Source organism: Manis javanica, chromosome 14 (genome assembly GCF_040802235.1).
Source record: "Manis javanica isolate MJ-LG chromosome 14, MJ_LKY, whole genome shotgun sequence".
NCBI classification, from domain to species: domain Eukaryota; kingdom Metazoa; phylum Chordata; class Mammalia; order Pholidota; family Manidae; genus Manis; species Manis javanica.
In genome coordinates, this window is record NC_133169.1 from 56,799,864 (window position 1) to 56,821,120 (window position 21,257).

Here is a 21,257-nt window from a genome sequence, read left to right on the forward strand (position 1 = left end):
AATGGACTAACAGTTACCGAAGGGAAAGGGACTGGGAAGGATGGGTGGGAAGGGAGGGATAGGGGTGGGGAAAAAAAAGGGGGCATTACGATTAGCATGTACAGTGTGTGTGGAGGGCGCACGGGGAGGGCTGTGCAACACAGAGAAGACAAGTAGTGATTCTACAGCATCTTACTATGCTGATGGACAGTGACTGTAATGGGGTTTGTGGGGGGGACGTGGTGAAGGGGGGAGCCTAGTAAACATAATGTTCTTCATGTAATTGTAGATTAATGATACCAATTAATGATACAAAGCTTTTAAAATAAATACCCCTTCTTACCTTAATAAAACCCCAGAGTCCACCAGCTGATGCTTCATCCTGACCTCTACTAATTCTAGGATCCTCCTGTTCCTCTGGAAAAGTAATGGCTGATGTGGTTCCAGCTGCCTGTGCCAGAGATGTCAAACTGGCTTGCTGAGTAATGGGAGTTGGTAAAATACCTAGTTAATGGCAAAAATTTTTTAATATAGGTAATTTATTCCAAAAACTATTTCCTATAAAAAGGAGATACAACATAGAAGATAAGTAGTTCAAAACAGCCTTAATAATGTGATCTGTATACTCAGGCATTTCAAGATTGAGTTATGAACTCAATGAAGCACCTTTATAAAATACAAATTAAATTCCAAAACAGAGATTTCCTTCCCTTTTCATAGCCTTCGATACCAACTGTCCTAAAAGTGGACAGAAGACACGTATCTAAAAGCACTTCATGTTTGCTCTACTCAGCATGTGGATGTGGACATTGGTTAATTCCAATCCACTTAACGAATGAAAATAATTGGCATGAGCACCCAAGCCTATCATATAAGAATATGTAAGAAGTGGTGCACTGTCCACATACCCATTTCTAACTCAAAAAAGAAAATTCACATATACACAGACATGGGCATTCTTACGCTCTGCAAAAAATTTTACTTGTAAAAGTAGGTATGCAAAGTCGGATAATGAAAATCACAACAAAGTTGCTTTTTCCCTAAAATGAGAAGCAAAAGGCAGAAGATAACAGAATGAAGTTTTGATACTGGTTTCCAACCACCATTCCAGGGAAACCAAAAAAGGTATAACTGACCTAGAAAAGGAAATGGCCCAACAGCACTAACTCGGCACACGTCAGCTTTACTCTGGTTTTGAATCTTTACCTGACTAAATGACACTACTCCCTAGACCATTCAATACTGTTAATTTTTTAAGTAAAACTTTAAAAAAGAACTTTAGGATTTCACCTTGGTGTCTGTAAGTGCACAAATTGTTAAGACAAAATTTTGGAGTTTTATTGACACTCCATATACTAATCAGATACTAAGGTTTATAATATGAAAACCATATACTGTTACATCAGCTTTAATAATTTAAATGACAAAAACACAAGAATATGAAAACTCTAGAAATCAAAGAAATGAGTTAAAAGTAAAATATTAATGCAGAGAAACTAGAACCCTCATACACTGCTAATGAGAAAAGAGTATAATGGGGCAGGTGCTTTGGAAAACAGTCTAGCAGCTTTTTGAAAGGCACAACAATTCTGTGCCTCAGCATACACCCAAGAGAACTGAAAGTATGCTCACACAAAAACCTGTATACAGATATTCAAAAAACAGTATTTACAATAGCCAGAAAGTGGAAATAACCCCCAAGTTCATCAATTGATAAACTGAATAAACAAAAATGTGATAATATCTCCATACAATGGAGTATGTTTTAGCCATAAGAGGAATGAAGTACTGACACAGAACAACATAGATGAACCTTGAAGGTATTACACTAAGTGACAGAAGCCAGCCACAAACCACCACATACTGTACAACTCCATTTATACGAAATGTCCAAAACAGGCTCATAGAGACAGAAAGCAGATCAGTGGCTACCCAGGGTTGTAAGGTCTGGGAGGGAGTAGCACTGGGAGGGAGTGCTAATAGGTATAGGGCTTCTTTCTTCCTTATTCCTCTGATTACAAGGTTCTAATGTTGATGGTGGTGATGTTTGCCCAACTCTGTAAATATGTGCACAACTACTGAATTGTATACCTTGAAGTGGCATGCAAATGGATTCTCAACAGAAAAAAATTCGCTGTAGGCATTTATTTCAAAGAATGAGTCAGAAGTCACCTGTTGCTGGAGGTGCAGAAAATGACGGCATCAGGGGCGTCTGGGGTGCTCTTCCTGCATGCCCCCTTGTAATATCGTAAGTTGAACTGACAGCAAATCCTGATGTAGGGGGACCCGCAGAGGGTGCAGACAGCAGAGCACTCGGGGCAGAGGCTGAAGGGGGAAAGTGGGCCAGAGGAGGACTGCCGACTGCAGCGGCAGCTGGGGGAGGGATGGCAGGTGGCACAGACATCACAAGCGGTGGGACAGAAGGAACTGGTGAAGGAGGCACCAAGGCCAATGGGGCTGCAGGCCTCCCAGGAGGAAGGGGAGGCTGCGGGGTGGAGAAGGTGTGGGGTGGCAGGGACGGCAGTGAGGATCCACTCGGAGAAGAAAAAGAACAGGTTGCTGCTGAAAAAAAAGTGGAGAAGAAAAAAACAAAATTGGCAAGACTTTTCACTTGATTCAGAGTATCTTGTTTCTTTCTTCTTGTAAAATCTTTAAAGTTAAATAACACCATATCCCAAGAACTATTTTAGAACGTGTAACTTAAAATATACAGCAACTATGACTGAGTGCAAATGACTTTCAACTCTCATAGGCAAAAAAAGCAGCTCTATAAAACTAGGTTACAGTATTGTTTATAGATAGATCTTTCTGTTTTCAGTAAAATAAAACCATTTTGTTGATTTCAGCATAAAAACCTACACACCAAAGGCACAAAAACAATGGTCAGAAGATTAATCCCCACAAAGTCAGGGAACATGAGACAAAACTAACACATGCTTTTTAGGATATTTTAGTCATAACAAAGATGATTTATAGGCAATATGAATATAAAGAACAAATGTTTACCTAAAGCAACACATACATGTTTCGTTTATTGGCTTAAATAAAAGACAATGTCCCTTCATCATAGAAAAGATTAGAGAAGTTTTAATACACGCATTCATTTTCTAATAGGCTTGAAGGGCAGCTAAGAGTATCTTCACTATCCTCACAACTATACTAGACAAGCCCGTGTACCTAAAGGAAGCGGGGTGGATGCAGTGGTGGCCAGGCCGGCAGGGTTTGGTGGGGGAGTCCCAGGTGGCGTAGTCTCTATTCCACTCTCTTCCATCATTTTCCCTCAAATATGGTATGCTGTAAAAATATAACACTGTTACAAATAGCACAGTACCCAGACATATTTTTTAAGTGTGTAAAGTTAGAGAATAGTCTTAAAAGGTAATCAAGAGACAGATGTCTGTCCTTACAATTTATAATGCCAAGATAAAGGGTCTGTCAGAATTCCGAAGGAAATGGTCTGTGAGAATGGTCAACATGCATACAGTATGTGATCTTTTCATACACACATTTTACATTTGAGAAGTCACTTTATGTTAACTTTAATAATTATCCAATATAATTATTTATAGTTACAATTATTCAATGTATTTTAAATAGTAAATTACTAATTTAATTTCTGCCACCTGAAAATGTTAGATTTATATCTAGATTCCAGTCACAATTACATTTAGAACAAAAATAAATTATTCTCCAAATGTTTCCTCTCTTCCCATAAAGCAGTCTATTAACACGAAGAAATTTAATGTCCTCAATCCTCTATTTCCCTAGTTCACATCTTAAATCTACTCTGTAATGGCTAAATAATGGCTCAGGTGTTAGAAATGGTAACTATAGCAAAAATGTTATATAGTAACTAGAAACCAGGGTCCCAACAGACAACAGTGGATTACAACGGGAATGCAACAGGTATTATGGGAAAACCTTCTTAAAATTATAAATTTGCAAGCCTATCTGAAGTATAAAATCAAAACTTCTGAATACAACAAATTTGTTTCTGGTATTTTTAGTCATGTAACAAATCATCAGTGAAGGTCAGCAGCTTACCAAGCACTGTGTTGGTGCCTCTGGAAATACAATGTAAGCAAAAACAAATGGGATGCTCACAGTCTAGTATAGGAGACCATAAAATAATGCTACCAATGTACAATGAGCCATAACCTGAATCACGTGCTCTGAGGGAAAGAACACAGTTGTTTGACAGGAATATGAGGTCCTGACTTGGGGTCAGGAAAGGGCTCCTCAGGGAAGTCGTATCTAACGTGAGATCTGCAAGATGTGCACGATGTAATTAGGCAAAAGGGAAAAGAGATTAGGAGGGCAGATTTCAGAAAACGTGACTTAATAGCTGGTACAAAGGCTCTGGAAGGTGAGGAGAACACGACACAGTCAAGAAAATCCCTGTTGCAAGAACAGAAAAGATGAATGAGGACTGGAGACAGGCAGGAGTCTGGACGTTGTTGAGCTTCCAGGTTAAGGAGTTGGATTATTAAGAACAGAAAGTCATTATACAGCAGGAGGTGACATTTCTGTCTTTACTACTTTGAAGAAATTTTAGAGTCACAAGAAGATGTTAAAACAGAAGAATTCATTAGTACCCTAAACCCAGCTTCTCCCAACAAGAGCATCCTGCACACCTACCGTATATTGATCAAACTCAGGAAACGACTATCGGGACTATAGTAACTAAGCTATGGACCACATTTGGACTTCACCTATTTTTATATTTGTGTGTGTCTCTCTGTGTGTGTGTGTGTATGTGTGTGTAGCTGTTTGAGTTTCATCATGTGCACAGGATCATGTGACAAACACCACAGTCAGGACACAGGTGTTCCAGCCCCCCAGAAAATCCCTCATGCTGCTCCTGTCACACCCTCCCGCCAACCATAAGCCCTGGCAACCAACAGCCCTCTATCCCTTCCTCCTTTTGTGAATGCTACTGAAATAGAATCATAGAGCATACACCCTTTCGAGATTGGCTTTCTTCACACAGGATAATGAAACCCACCCAACATCCACCTTGAGATCCACCCAAGTTGTTGCATCTATGAATAGTTTTCGTGTGTGTATGCTGAATATTTCATTTTATAGATGTACCACCGTTTGTCCACTTAACTCACTTAGTCTGATTCTAGCTTGTGGCAATTCATATTTGTGTTTTAATAAGATTCCTCTGACCACAGCACACAGACTGGATGGTAAGGCAGGCAGACTACATGCACAATTCATTAAGAATGACAGAGGAGGTGGAGCCAAGATTGCGGTGTGAGTAGAGCAGCGGAAATCTCCTCCCAACACCAAATATATTTATGGAAATATAACAAAGACAACTCTACCTAAAACAGAGACCAGAGGAAACAGGACAACATCCAGACCACATCCACACCTGCGAGAACCCAGCGCCTCGCGAAGGGGGTAAGATACAAGCCCCGGCCCGGCAGGACCCAAGCACCCCACCCCCGGCCCCTGGCGGGTGGACAGGAGTCAGCAGGAAGGGAGAGAGAGCCCAGGACTGCTGAACACCCAGCCCCAGTATTCCAGACCAGAGCGCAGACACAGTGCATGCGTGGGGTCCTGGATACTAGGGAAACAGGGCGGCAGGACTGGTGAGCGGGTGGCTGAGGCTGACGCCAGAGAAAAAAGAAACGGGAGCAGTTTTTTTCTTTTTGGAGAGTGCTTTTTGGAAACCTTAAAGGGACAGGGACCCCAATACTAGGGAAATGGGGTAGTATGACCGGTGAGCGGGTGCCTGAGACCGACGCCTGAAGACAAAGGAAATCGCGCGTTTTTCCCTTTTTTTTTCTCTTTCGTTGTTGCTATTGTTGTTTTGGTTTGGAGAGTGCTCTTTGGAAGTCTTAAAGGGGCAGTACAGGACACGTCGACCAGAGGCATGGAATCTGGGGATCTCTGAGCACTCTAACCCCCTGGGCAACAGGGAGCACAGAAGACCCTTACGGAGATAAATAGCCTCCCGGCCGCTCCGCCTCCAACGGAGCTCTACCATTTTGGAGAAGCAGCCCCAGCCAGGCCACTACCACAGCAACAGCGGAGATAAACTCCAAACCAACCGGGCAGGTACCTGAAGCCCTGTCTGCACACACCTGCCAAGTATAAGCCACTAGAGGTCGCTATTCTCCCAGGAGAGGAAGGCCACAAACCAACAAGAAGGAAAGCTCTTCCAGCGGTCACTTGTACCAGCTCTGCAAACTATCTCTATCACCATGAAAAGACAAAACTACACGCAGACAAAGATCACAGAGACAACACCTAAGAAGGAGACAGACCTAACCTGTCCTACTGAAAATGAATTCAAAATAAAAATCATGAACATGCTGACAGAGATACAGAGAAAAATGTAAGAGCAATGGGATGAGATGCAGAGAAAAACGCAAGAGCAATGGGATGAAGTCCGGAGGGATATCACAGATGTCAGGAAGGAGATCACAGAAGTGAAACAATTCCTGGAAGGATTTATAAGCAGAATGGATAAGATGAAAGAGGCCATTGAAGGAACAGAAACCAGAGAACAGGAACGTATAGAAACTGACATAGAGAGAGATAAAAGGATCTCCAGGAGTGAAACAACACAAAGAGAACTATGTGACCAATCGAAAAGGAGTAATATTCGCATAATAGGGGTACCAGAAGAAGAAGAAAGAGGAAAAGGGATAGAAAGTCTCTTTGAAGAAATAATTGCTGAAAACTTCCCCAAACTGGGGGAGGAAATAATCGAACAGACCACAGAAATACACAGAAACCCCAACAGAAAGGATCCAAGGAGGACAACACCAAGACACATACAAATTAAAATGCAAGGCCAAGGACAAGGAAAGAGTTTTAAAGGCAGCTAGAGAGAAAAAGGTCACCTATAAAGGAAAACCCATTAGGCTGACATCAGACTTCACGACAGAAACCATACAGGCCAGAAGAAAATGGCATGATATATTTAATGCAATGCAACAGAAGGGCCTTGAACCAAGGATACTGTATCCAGCACAACTATCATTTAAATATGATGGCAGGATTAAACAATTCCCAGACAAGCAAAAGCTGAGGGAATTTGCTTCCCACAAACCACCTCTACAGGGCATCCTACAGGGACTGCTCTAGATGGAAGCACTCCTAAAAAGAGCACAGAACAAAACACACAACATATGAAGAATGGAGGAGGAAGAAAAAGAAAGGAAAGAAATAATCATCAGTCTGTGTTTATAACAGCTTAATAAGCGAGTGAGCTCAGACACTAAGGTACTAAACAAGCTAACCCTGAACCTTTGGTAACCATGAACCTAAAGCCTCCAATGGCAATAAGTACATATCTTTCAATAACGACCCTAAATGTAAACGGACTGAATGCACCAATCACAAGAAACAGAGTAAGAGAATGGATAAAAAAGCAAGACCCATCTATATGCTGCTTACAAGAGATTCACCTCAAACCCAAAGACATGCACAGATTAAAAGTCAAGGGATGGAGAAAGATATTTCATGCAAACAACAGAGAGAAAAAAGCAGGTGTTGCAATACTAGTATCAGACAAAATACACTTCAAAATAAAGTAACAAGATATAAAGAAGGACACTACATAATGATAAAGGGCTCAGTCCAACAAGAGGATATAACCATTCTAAATATATATGCACCCAATACAGCAGCACCAGCATATGTGAAGCAAATACTAACAGAACTAAAGAGGGAAATAGACTGCAATGCATTCATTGTAGGAGACTTCAACACACCACTCACCCCAAAGGATAGATCCACTGGGCAGAAAATAAGTAAGGACACACAGGCACTGAACAACACACTAGAACAGATGGACCTAATAGACATCTACAGAACTTTACATCCAAAAGCAACAGGATATACATTCTTCTCAAGTGCACATGGAACATTCTCCATAATAGACCACATATTAGCTCACAAAGAGAGCCTCAGTAAATTCCAAAAGATTGAAATCCTATCAACCAATTTTTCCGACCACTAAGGAATAAAAGTAGAAATAAATTCTACAAAGAAAACAAAAAGGCTCACAAACACATGGAGGCTTAACAACATGCTACTAAATAATCAATGGATCAATGAACAAATCAAAATAGAGATCAAGGAATATATAGAAACAAATGACAACAACAACACAAAGCCCCAACTTCTGTGGGACGCAGCGAAAGCAGTCTTAAGAGGAAACTATATAGCGATCCAGGCACACTTGAAGAAGGAAGAACAATCTCAAATGAATAGTCAAACATCACAATTATTAAAACTGGAAAAAGAAGAACAAATGAGGCCTAAAGTCAGCAGAAGGAGGGACATAATAAAGATCACAGAAGAAATAAACAAAATTGAGAAGAATAAAACAATAGCAAAAATCAACGAAACCAAGAGCTGGTTCTTTGAGAAAATAAACAAAATAGATAACCCCCTAGCCAAACTTATCAGGAGAAAAAGAGAATCAGCACAAATCAACAGAATCAGAAGTGAGAATGGAAAAATCACGACAGACTCCACAGAAATACAAAGAATTATTAAAGATTACTATGAAAACCTATACGCCAACAAGCTGGAAAACCTAGAAGAAATGGACAACTTCCTAGAAAAATACAACCTCCCAAGACTGACCAAGAAACACAAAAGTTAAACAAACCAATTACGAGCAAAGAAATTGAAACAGTAATCAAAAAACTACCCAAGAACAAAACCCCGGGGCTGGTCGGAATTTTATCAGACACACAGAGAAGACATAATACCCATTCTCCTTAAAGTGTTCCAAAAAATAGAAGAGGAGGGAATACTCCCAAACTCATTCTATGAAGCCAACATCACCCTAATACCAAAACCAGGCAAAGACCCCACCAAAAAAGAAAATTACAGACCAATATCCCTGATGAATGTAGATGCAAAAATACTCCATAAAATATTAGCAAACAGAATTCAACAGTGTATCAAAAGGATCATACACCATGACCAAGTGGGATTCATCCCAGGGATGCAAGGATGGTACAACATTCGAAAATCCATCAACATCATCCACCACATCAACAAAAAGAAAGACAAAAACCACATGATCATCTCCATAGATGCTGAAAAAGCATTTGACAAAATTCAACATCCATTCATGATAAAAACTCTCAGCAAAATGGGAATAGAGGGCAAGTACCTCAACATAATAAAGGCCATATATGATAAACCCACAGCCAGCATTATACTGAACAGCGAGAAGCTGAAAGCATTTCCCCTGAGATCGGGAACCAGACAGGGATGCCCACTCTCCCCACTGTTATTTAACATAGTACTGGAGGTCCTAGCCACGGCAATCAGACAAAACAAAGAAATACAAGGAATCCAGATTGGTAAAGAAGAAGTTAAACTGTCACTATTTGCATGATATGATACTGTACATAAAAAACCCTAAAGACTCCACTCCAAAACTACTAGAACTAATATCGGAATACAGCAAAGTTGCAGGATACAAAATTAACACACAGAAATCTGTAGCTTTCCTATACACTAACAATGAACCAACAGAAAGAGAAATCAGGAAAACAATTCCATTCACAATTGCACCAAAAATAATAAAATACCTAGGAATACACCTAACCAAAGAAGTGAAAGACCTATACCCTGAAAACTACAAGTCACTCTTAAGAGAAATTAAAGGGGACACTAACAAATGGAAACTCATCCCATGCTCCTGGCTAGGAAGAATTAATATTGTCAAAATGGCCATCCTGCCCAAAGCAATATACAGATTTGATGCAATCCCTATCAAATTACCAGCAACATTCTTCAACGAACTGGAACAAATAATTCAAAAATTCATATGGAAACACCAAAGAGCCCGAATAGCCAAAGCAATCCTGAAAAAGAAGAATAAAGTAGGGGGGATCTCACTCCACAACTTCAAGCTCTACTACAAAGCCATAGTAATCAAGACAATTTGGTACTGGCACAAGAACAGAGCCACAGACCACTGGAACAGATTAGAGACTCCAGACATTAACCCAAACATATATGGTCAATTAATATTTGATAAAGGAGCCATGGACATACAATGGCAAAATGACAGTCTCTTCAACAGATGGTGCTGGCAAACCTGGACAGCTACATGTAGGAGAATGAAACTGGACCATTGTCTCACCCCATATACAAAGGTAAACTCAAAATGGATCAAAGACCTGAATGTAAGTCATGAAACCATTAAACTCTTGGAAAAAAACATAGGCAAAAACCTCTTAGACATAAACATGAGTGACCTCTTCTTGAACATATCTCCCCAGGCAAGGAAAACAACAGCAAAAATGAGCAAGTGGGACTACATTAAGCTGAAAAGCTTCTGTACAGCGAAAGATACCGTCAATAGAACAAAAAGGAACCCTACAGTATGGGAGAATATATTTGAAAATGACACATCCGATAAAGGCTTGACATCCAGAATATATAAACAGCTCACACGCCTCAACAAACAAAAAACGAATAACCCAATTAAAAAATGGGCAGAGGAACTGAAGACAGTTCTCTAAAAAAGAAATAAAGATGGCCAACAGACACATGAAAAGATGCTCCACATCGCTAATTATCAGAGAAATGCAAATTAAAACTACAATGAGGTATCACCTCACATCAGTAAGAATAGCTGCCATCCAAAAGACAAACAACAGCAAATGTTGGCGAGGCTGTGGAGAAAGGGGAACCCTCCTACACTGCTGGTGGGAATGTAAATTAGTTCAACCATTGTGGAAAGCAGTATGGAGGTTCATCAAAATGCTCAAAACAGACCTACCATTTGACCCAGGAATTCCACTCCTAGGAATTTACCCGAAGAACGCAGCAATCAAGTTTGAGAAAGACAGATGCACCCCTATGTTTATCGCAGCACTAGTTACAATAGCCAAGAATTGGAAGCAACCTAAATGTCCATCGGTAGATGAATGGATAAAGAAGATGTGGTACATATACACAATGGAATACTACTCAGCCATAAGAAGTGGAAAAATCCAACCATTTGCAGCAACATGGATGGAGCTGGAGAGTATTATGCTCAGTGAAATAAGGCAAGTGGAGAAAGAGAAATACTAAATGATTTCACTCATCTGAGGAGTATAAGAACAAAGGAAAAACTGAAGGAACAAAACAGCAGCGGAATTACAGAACCCAAAAATGGACTAACAGGTACCAAAGGGAAAGGAACTGGGGAGGATGGGTGGGGAGGGAGGGATAAGGGGGGAGAAGAAGAAGGGGGGTATTAAGATTAGCATGCATGGGGGGGGAGGGGGAAAGGAGAGGGTGGGCTGCACAACACAGAGAGGACAAGTAGTGATTCTACAACATTTTGGTAAGCTGATGGGCAGTAACCGTAATGTGGTTTTTAGGGGGGACCTGATATAGGGGAGAGCATAGTAAACATAGTAAGTGTAGATTAAAGATTAAAAAAAAAAAAGACAGAAAGAAAGAAAAGGGGGATTACTCCTTGATAGGATAAAACTATTGGTAAATCAAAGATTAACGCATGCCTTAAATATCCTTAATGTTCATCACTTAAAGGGTGTCAGATGATCAGCTATGGAGGTACTCTTCTGATAACATTCCTTTCTATTAAAAAAAAAAAAAAAAGCAGTTCCTGTGTGCTGACCTCCAATGAGTTCTACACAGTGGTATAGAGGGCATGTCAAAGTGTGGGCAAAAGGTCTGTTTGTTTCTACGCAGAAGATCAAGGCCTAGCTTGGATACCCAGAAAATGAACTAAGATACGATATGAGGAGGAGCTTCCGGCATCAGCACTCTCTGGAGGACTCGTGCCGGGGGATGATCATCAAAAAGCCTCCACAGGGATCCGGGCGATGCTGCCATTGTGGCTGCGTCCACCCCACTGTTTCCTGGACTTGCCACTGGAATGAGGAGGGAGATGTCTAGGCTGGCATGTGCATACAGTGAGACAACGAATTTGAGTGGATCTGTACTGTTAGAACTCAACCAGGAGTTGGGAGGGGTGCAAGTTGTAGCGCTCCAAAATCTTACGACTATAGACTATCTATGGTTAAAAGAACATATGGGATGTGAACAGATCCCAGAAATGGGTTGCTTTAATTTGTCTGATTTCTCTCAGACTGTTCAAGTACAGTTGGACAATATCCGTATCATAGACAAATTTTCACAAATGCCTAGGGTGCCTACGTGGTTTTCTTGGCTTCACTGGAGATGGCTGGTAATCATAGATTTGCTTAGTTTATGTCACCGTATTCCTATTATGTTAATATGTGAGCGCAAGTTAGTAGTTTAAAACCTATACATGCTTAAGGTACTCTACAAGAAGATATGCCAAAGAAATAATCAATCCTCCCATGTTTTCTTCCATATGCTACCTCTATAGCTTTTCTTCTTCCTTCCTAATTACAACCCTTAAATAGAATTCGTGCCTCGTATCGAATTTACCAAGCATCATAATTCCTCCAGGTGGTAAAGATACCTCGAGACAAGTGCTGGGCATAGAAGCCACAGGGCATAGATCTGCAAAGAAGTAAAAAGCTAACCTTTTCAAACAATATGGCTTCTCTCTCACTTACCAACTTTACATTTCCCTGTATGGTCCCGGAAGATGACTGGTTAGCCAGAGACGGGTTAGATTCCTCAAGGGAGGAACAACCTAAGACAGGCACAGTCACAGGGGGGCCATCAGGTGAGAAATTGGGGATCAACAGTGGTGTGGCTTAGAACCTCACCCCCCCTGTTTTGAGAGAAAGCTTCTGCATCCGTGGATGTTTTAGTGCCCTTGTCTAGCTCGGAGTAGCACATAGTCTACAGGCACACACATGATCATCTACAATTGCTCTCTTACAACACTAAACTATGTTTTCTACCTTTATCTTGCATCTACCTACCACTTCAGCATTTTATTAAAAATAAAAATAATAATAATAATAAAGGGAGAAATGTGGGATCCACATATAAATCAAGTATAAAAATCAAATGAATATTCGTATTTGACCTGATTGTTTATAGTTCATAATGTGTGATCAAAACCGAAAGTTTCTATGATGACTGCCCTTGTACTGTTCACCAGGTAAGAACTTATTCACTATGTAAGAATTTGTTCACCATGTAAGAACTTGTTCGTTATGCTACAGAAGATTGGAGACTGACAAGAATTAGGCTTGAGATGGATTAATGATTGTGCAGTGAGCATTGAGTCCCCTATACAGAATTTTATTGTTGTTAACAACCATTTGATCAATAAATATGAGAGATGCCCTCTCAAAAAAAAAAAAAAAAGATTGACAGAGCAGGAGTTCACACAGGGAATGATAAAACCCCTGGCTAGTGATTCTCAAACTGGGGCGGAGGGAGGGGTGGGGGTGGGAGATTAGGTCTCCTGGGATCAGCTGGCAGTATCTGGAGACATTTTGGGTTGTCAGAACTAGAGAGGTACTCTTGGCATCAGGCTAGGGGACATTACTGGAAATCCTGAAACGCATAGGAGAGCCCCAACAAGATTATCCGGCCCCAAGTATCAATAGTGCCAAGGTAGAGAAACTGGGCTAAACTAATGTGACAATAGTGGAGATGGACAAGAGCGAGTAGATTCCACAAATGTTTGGGTAATAAGACTCAGTGATAGGCTGGATGTGGGGCAATGAGGGGAGAGGCATGACCTGCACAACCACACAGACAGAGGAACCATTCACTAAGATCAGGTCTGCAAGCAGTCAAGGCGCCTGTGACAACTTTTACGGGGGCGGAGGGCGGGCGCAGGCAGCATTATGTAGGATTTAATACTGGACTTGCTGAGTTTAACCTCCTTGAAACATCCATATAGAGAAACTGACATGGTCTGCAGCCTAGAAACCACTCTAATGTGGGTTTCACCAGGTTCCTGACAGTCTAATGTCCTGGTCCAAGAGGAGGTTACCTGAGAAGGGAGAGACCAAATGAAAAGAGAAGAAGATCTGACCAGTCCTTAAAAAACAGCCCGATGGATACATGAACTCGCAGGGAAGGGTGAGAAAGGACCCGGGAGACAGCAAGAAAACCAGGAGCCTGTGGTGTCCAAAAGCCAAAGACAAATGTTTAAGGGAGGAATGGACAACAGCAGCAAATCCTGCAGAGCCCACAAAGAGGATGTTACCCGAACACTTCATGGACTGGCCAAACTCTGGAGATGAACTTAGGGAGAGCTGATAGAAGCAGACAGAAGCCAGTTTCAACCAGACTGCAAAGTGTGAGATGACGCAAATAGGCACAACACTTTCAAAAGGTCTGGTCGTGAATGCTGAGGAAAGATCTACGGCAATAAACAGAGAACAGGGATCCAGAATGCAAAATCCTTCCATTCAGTATCTGCACACTAGAGGTGGACAAACGGGGTCAGAGACAGCCTTCTGGGGCTGTTATCACTCCCCGACAAAGCTACATCTTTCCTTCACCTCATTTTTCTACTGGTCATTCATATGGACAGATTTAAAGAAGTCAGATTTAAAGGTAATCCTAATCCCTAACGTTAACCAGAGAACTTCTACAATGAATACAACCCCTGACATGGGAAATTTGAGCAATATCTTTCAGTTTTTAAAAGTTACAGTACTTGACAACTGGGTAGGTAAACTCTGAATGCATAAACATAGTATCTTCTACTAAAGAAAGCTATTTCTTTCTATTTATTTATTTTCTACTTATTTCTGTCAGAGTGGGTCATGGTGTTAGGGCTTAAGTCTCAGGACAAAAAGCAGTATTAATAAGGTATCAACACCGCAAAAAAAAAGTAATGGAAATGGCTTGGAAAACTGAGTCTTTAGTCTCTGGCCAGACCCTCCTCTTTAATTTGCTTGTGATTCAGTTTTTCTGTGAAAAATTGGATGGCTACGTACAAGGAAACAAGAAAATAAATGGAATAATGGTGCTCTAACAAACCTAAGCGCACTAAAGGAGTCGCTATTGTTGGTGTCCTACTGGCACAAAACACTGTCCCTTCTACCAGACAGCGCTACAATAGTCTTGAGTTTTGTCTTTGCGTTCTCAGCTCTCAACACAAACTTCTGTAAATATTCTCTATAGAAAACAGTGGCCGTAGAGGAGAAATACTGGAAGGCCAAACGGTGTCACGTTTGCAGAAATGCACGCTGTCTCTCAAAATAACTACTCTGAATGACAAAAACCTCGGATGTACGTTCTGCCAATTTATGGGTATGAGCTAACGCTTAAATCTGCCCAGGAACGAACAAAGGGCAAAATCCAAGAGCCCTCTAGAGGGGGGCCAGACACCGACGGGGGACCTTCCCGAACACTGCTCCTTCCCACTGCCGGTCCCGCTTTGTTGAGCCCGGAGTCTCCGAAGCGGGAGCAGCCTGCCAGGCTCTGCCACATCCCCAGGCCGGGCTCTCCCCGCACTCGTGCCTTCCGTGGCGGGGGCTGCACGCCTCGCTAAGTGCCGCCGGGCCCGGCCGCTCCCGGCAAGCCCGACACCCGTAGGCGGACAGGCCGACGGCCGGGCTCCGCACGACCCTCGCGTCCGCGGCGCCGGCAGGCCCGCCCACCCTACAGGACTGCGCCCCTCGGCGCCCGCATGCCGGGGCTGCCGCTCACCTGGGGGTCCGAGGGCGTCGGCGCGGCCGCTGAAAAGCGGGAAACTGAGAAGTCGGGGTTTTAAGACCACGGTTCCGGGACACGGAAGACGCCGTTAAGACTCACCTCGGCGCGTCCCCGCCTCCAAAATGGCCGCCGGAGACGCGTGGCCCCGTGGTTGCCACGTCGGCGCCCGTTGCCCCGCCCCTCGTGCTGTATATCCCACAATGTCTGTCATAAATAAAGAGAGATGAATATTTTTACTCAAATAAATTACAAGTATTTGTGGAAAAAAAATGCCAAGATAACATGGCAAATAAACATGGCAAGTACCATACTTAATACTTAACGATGGGATACTAGAAGCATTTCACTTAAAGTCAATGATGTAAAAACACCTGTATCTTCATGATTCCCACTTTCAGATGTCCAACTACACCTTCTCTCCAGAACTCTGTAACTACTCAATAGCTTCACTTTGGTGTCTGATCAGGAGGCTAATTAAAACTTTCAATATTAAAAAAAAATCGGCTTCACTTGCATTTTCCTGCTCAGGACATGGGAGCTCTGCTTTTCTGATTGCTCTGTAAGAACCACCTGGGTCCACCTCAACATCACCAGTGAAAAAAAGTATGTCGCTAGAATCTGCCTTTAATATAAATTGGTGAAAATGCATTTTCCTACCCCAGACCCTTAATCCCAGTGTAATCCTAAAAAAGAGACAAATTCTACTACACACCTAGCCGGCATTCTTCAAACTGTCAAGGTCATCAAAAGTAAATAAACCCTGGGAGACTGTTACAGCCAGGAAGAGTCTAAGGAGACAGTGATCCTGAATGTGGTCACCCAAGTGACAATAAGAAAAGGTTATATATTCGCAGCTTGCAAGGAAGTCAGCCATGCCCACTGTGCTTGTCAGAGAGTCAAAGGCAGGCAGCGGAGTGGAAAAGCTTTAGCTGGAAAGAAGGTGTAACTCTGGGGGGAAGTCCCAGGGCAAAATACCTTTGAACGGAAATCAGTCAAAGGAAGAAATAAAGTTTAAGAAACCTGTCTATTGCTAACAAGCAGTTGTCCCACGTCTCTCTTGATCCATCTGCAGCAGCAGAGCAAAAAACTCCACTCCACCTCTCCAGTCTCTTGTAATTACCTATGGATATGGAGATGGTCTGCTTCTCTCCACACCTTGGAAACACCTATTGATGTGGAGAGGCAATAAAACCAGACGAGAGATTCTGGAAATACTGCAATTTTACCCACAGAAGGGAAGGCATCAGGTACGCCCTGATTAGAGGCTATTGGTCCAAGGAAGCTGTAGGTGAGATGTGGCATTCCCGTGACGCGGTAGAGGGCGGCTTTCTGCGGTTGGTCCTAAACTGGAAGCTGGCAGTTATTAATCGAGTCCTGGCCCTTGGGGGCCGATGGCTACAAGGGCTGCTGTTTGGCTTGCAGGCAGGCTGCTTCAAGTGGAGGGGCAGAGTTCTGTTTATATATGGTCTCACCACCGCCCATTTATACATTCAGCCTCTCTGTGGGTCCTGGATGGGATCCTGGGACTTAAAAGGACATGAGGTAAAAATGAAGGAACTCTAAAAAGTAGGGACTTTAATTAGCATGGAGCAATACTGCTTCATTAACTGTAGCAACTATACCATAGTAACATAAGATGTTAATAATAACATAAGAAACTGGGGATGGGGTATAAGGAAATTCTCTGTACTATATTCTCCAACTTTCTGTGAATCTAAAACCACTCTAAAACAGTAAGTTTATTTAAAACAAAAAACCCACCAGCACCACCTTGGGGGTACCCTCTACTCATCACTTTTGCCCTTGGCCTCTCTTCCCATAATGCATCCTCAGTCACTATTGGACCACAAGCCCTCCTTTTCGCCACTGTCATCTCAGTTCCAGTTTCATCATCTCTGATTTGCAAGTCTACCATGGCTTCCTAATGGCCCACCTGCCTCCACAGTACTTCTGTGTAGAGCCTCTCCATAGCCTGCCAGTCCCACAGCATCCAGTCCAGGGCCTCTCTCCCCCATCTGCAATGCCCTCCCTAGCTTGCTGTGCTCCACAGCCAGCCTCACTGGCTGCCATCCTCAGGTGCTCCCAGCACAACCACACCACAGCCATTACCTTTGCTCCCCGTTCCTGAACATCAGTTTGCTTCCTCACACCGTTTGAGTCTAGAGAGGCCTCCCTAGACACCATGCCCTATAGTTCTTCTGACATTACCATATAAATCTACGTATTTACTGTGCATCTCCTGCATGCTAAATGTAACTGCCCATGGGCCCAAGTACAACTTTTTCTGTGTGTTCATCACTGTATCCCCACTGCTAGTCCCGAGTACTGAAGCAGGCACTCAGCCAACACTTCGTTTGGTAAATGAAGGAGTAAATAAGTGAATGTATTGGGGGTCAGAAAGCTAATGCTGCAGAGTGCTCTTGTCATTCTTTGTCAAAAGGGTTGTTTTGATCCCATCAGAAATATTTTTGCCGAGACAAATTAGTTCCTTATTTTCTTCGTATATGTAAAATGCATTTTATTTAGTGTGAGTCCATTCAATGTCAGAAATTAAGCCTCAGAAATGTGGTCAGAGATGGGAGTTAAGATTCCTTGCATAATTTATGAGCATAGGCATGTGGCATTGTCCGTGGCTTCAATTTCTACATACCACAATTCCTGGAAACATTTCAAAATATTCACTCGAACAGTTTTATTGACTGAAGCACTATGCCAGAAATAACATGAACTAATGCTTGCCCAATAAATAAACTAATTCCTGTCCAACTAACTCCCACAGTCAAAAGGAAAGGTATGTACCCAAAGTATGAAATGCAAAGAAAATTTGGTGTCTTATAACAAGTAGGCAGAAAATCACAGGGATGACCACACAGTGCTGTGGGAAAAACACCTTAACTTTTCAAGACAGCTTTTGGGGGAAGAGTAATTGCAGCTGGCAGTCAGGAAATACATGTGCAGAGGTTTTGCCACTCAGGATACTTGATATCACACCCAGCTCTTCTGGAACAGGCCATCCCTTTTTGAGACTATCGTCCCTTAGGTCTATGATGCCACTCTAAATCACTTGCCCTTCTCCCTTCTATTTCTGCATCAAAATTTATTATTTTCGTTTAAGTCCTCCTGTGTTTCTAGTTGAGAAATGCCTGTTTCACGTGGAGGTTGCGCACTGGAGTCATTTTTGACAAGGGTTGAAATAGTGGCTCTGTCACATTTCATCCTGCTGTCCCCAGACACACGCTTATGATAGATGACAGTGGGACTTACCTTACATTCCTCCTGAGAAAGGCAGAAACCCACACATGGTGGACATTCCTTCTCCATGACTTCAAGTGTCACTGTGTATTACCCACTGACGCCCTCATGGCCTCCATCCAGCCCCCCCCCACAAGCCCCACTACATTACCTGGAAAGGGTTCAGATTCAGCGTATCGCTTTTAAAGCCTGCCGGTCCCCCGTGTGCATTCCCTCCTTACAGACATGAGAAAGCTGTAGCAGAAGCTCCACACTCTGCATGTCTATCTCTCACCTTTCTCGAAAACTTCAGGTCTAGTTTCTAACTACCTTGAAAGCTCACCATCTTCTCAGATTCAATCATACAAGTGATAAATTCATCCATGAAACTATTTTCAGATTTTGCCTTTTTAATTTCATTAATACAGTCACTATTATCCAGTAATAAGAAATACTATTCAACAGCTCTCCCCCCTCCACCAGCAGCATTCATTAAGCCGGCAGACCTGGCCAAGCTTCCTGTTGCCCTGCAGACCATGGCGAAGGTCAGTGGAAAAGTACCAGAGAGGCAGCAGTGGAGGCAGGCAGGCCTCTAGGAGGCTAGTGAAGACTTCAAACTGCGAGATGACACAGTCGGGACGAAGGTGGCAGCAGTGCTGGGCGGGGACCTGCTCACATACAGACACGCCGTAAGTCAACAGTTTGTTCCTTCAGGACATTGTTCCCTTCTACAAGCACAGCTCTCCCTTGCTTAGCAAGCAAAAATTCAGATTTTTTAAGCCAGATGCCAAACATTTCTTTAAAGTTTGATTTGATTTGATTTTTTTTCATAGGTAATATATGGACACAGGAAAAAACTCATAGGTACAAAAAAGTGTGTAGTGGAAAGTTTCTCTCACAAGCCTTTTCTCCAATCCCAGAGTTCCTCTCCACATACACAGCCATGGCCCTGCATCACACAAGCTCATGTATATGCATATTCTTTTCCTTGTGTTTTTTACACAGCTGCAAATATGCAGATATATTATACTGTACTTTGTTGCTTAGTGTGAACATGTGTAAAATAACATACCACATATACACATGTGTACACACACACAAGAACACACACAGGTATTTTGGAGCCCATTCCATATCAATATATTCACAGCTACTTTGTTTATAACAAGCTACATATGCTCCTATTGAATGGATCACACTGCTAATAATGTTTAACTTGCACCAATTCCGGAACATTTAGTTCACTCCAATCTTGCTAATACTGGCAAATCTACATTGATTCTACTTAGATATGTGTCATTTTGCACATATACAAGCATATCTGTAAATTTCCAAAAGTAGAGTTATTTGACAAAAAGGTATGTATGTAGCATTCTGATAGGTATTGCTGAATGGCTCTCCACTGAGGATGTGTCAGTTTACACTCTCACCACTGAAGTACATGGCCTGCTTCCCTACTTCTTTTCCAACTACAGTTTATCATCAAATATTTAAGTCTGCTAATTTACAGTGTTTTGTCCCAACCATACAAAAGTGCTGCATTGGTTGTCCCTGTGTATTAATGTTACGTAAACACGAGTGCACAATACCTGCTTTGCGTCACCTCCTTTTCACTCTCTGTACTTGTGTTTGTAATCATCTTCCATGTTATATGTGACTGTAGTTCATTCATTTTTGGCATATAAATAGTGTCATTATTGATTTTACTTTTACGAGCATTTCGATTACTTTCAATCTGGGACTACTCTAAAAGGTGATATTCTGAACATTCTATTCTTCAGGGGCTTCCTCTTTCCCTGAAGGCTCTGGGGAGCTTATGTGTACATAAGTTATATGGTACTGTGAAGATAGGACACTTAAGCATGTTCTATGAGGCAGGCATGGGTCTAAGCCTGTTTCTCTCAGGTAATGCCTTATCCTCACCCTTGGGGGAGATGTAGTAATGTGGTTACCCTAGATACATAAAGTAACTGTCTTTTGTTTAATCCATATCATTGGTTCTCAAGTTTTGGTATGATGTGCAAGATAAAAATTCAACTTGATGGTAGAGTTTGTGTTGGGTAAAAGGGATCCCCTCTGTCAGTGGTCTGCTCTGATGCACGTGTCAGAATGCTACAGAACCCTGTCTGACTTACATCATAATGGCCCTACTGGTGTATTTAAGCACCGGCCGGGCCAGTGAGTGAGTGAGTGAGTGAGTGAGGAGAGAGCCTCTTCAGTAGCTTGTTGTTCTTGAATATTGACGGTCATCACTTGAACTTCTGGCAACAGAGTTCCGGAAAGGAAGGCACCTGATTTTAAGTCACTCTCTGAAGTGCTGAGCCATGAAGCACCAACAAAAAAGGAAACATCTTGAAACCACACGTTCGCCCAAACTTGCCAGGATATCAGGAGGTGTGGGTCAGTGATATTCTCTGAGCATTGGGGATCTAGAAACCGTCTTCTAAAGAAAAGGGAGCGAGGATTCCTAC

The 21,257-nt window shown here is 42.2% G+C and overlaps 1 protein-coding gene across 7 annotated transcripts in view; it reads right to left on the reverse strand.

The window, feature by feature from the left end:
* PRRC1 (proline rich coiled-coil 1) overlaps positions 1–21,257 on the reverse strand; it is a 91,117-nt gene that overhangs the window by 32,342 nt on the left and 37,518 nt on the right. For 2 of the 7 annotated variants that reach the window (XM_073221645.1, XM_073221651.1), the window contains exons 2-5: positions 15,550–15,759; positions 3,157–3,273; positions 2,152–2,541; positions 323–483 (exon numbers count right to left, since the gene is read on the reverse strand). In XM_073221645.1, coding sequence (XP_073077746.1) covers positions 323–483; positions 2,152–2,541; positions 3,157–3,253 — 648 coding nt within the window. In that variant the 5' untranslated portion in view covers positions 3,254–3,273; positions 15,550–15,759. The remainder of the gene's footprint in view (positions 1–322; positions 484–2,151; positions 2,542–3,156; positions 3,274–15,549; positions 15,760–21,257) is intronic. The other 5 variants (XM_073221649.1, XM_073221648.1, XM_073221646.1 and 2 more) reach the window with 5 other exon arrangements.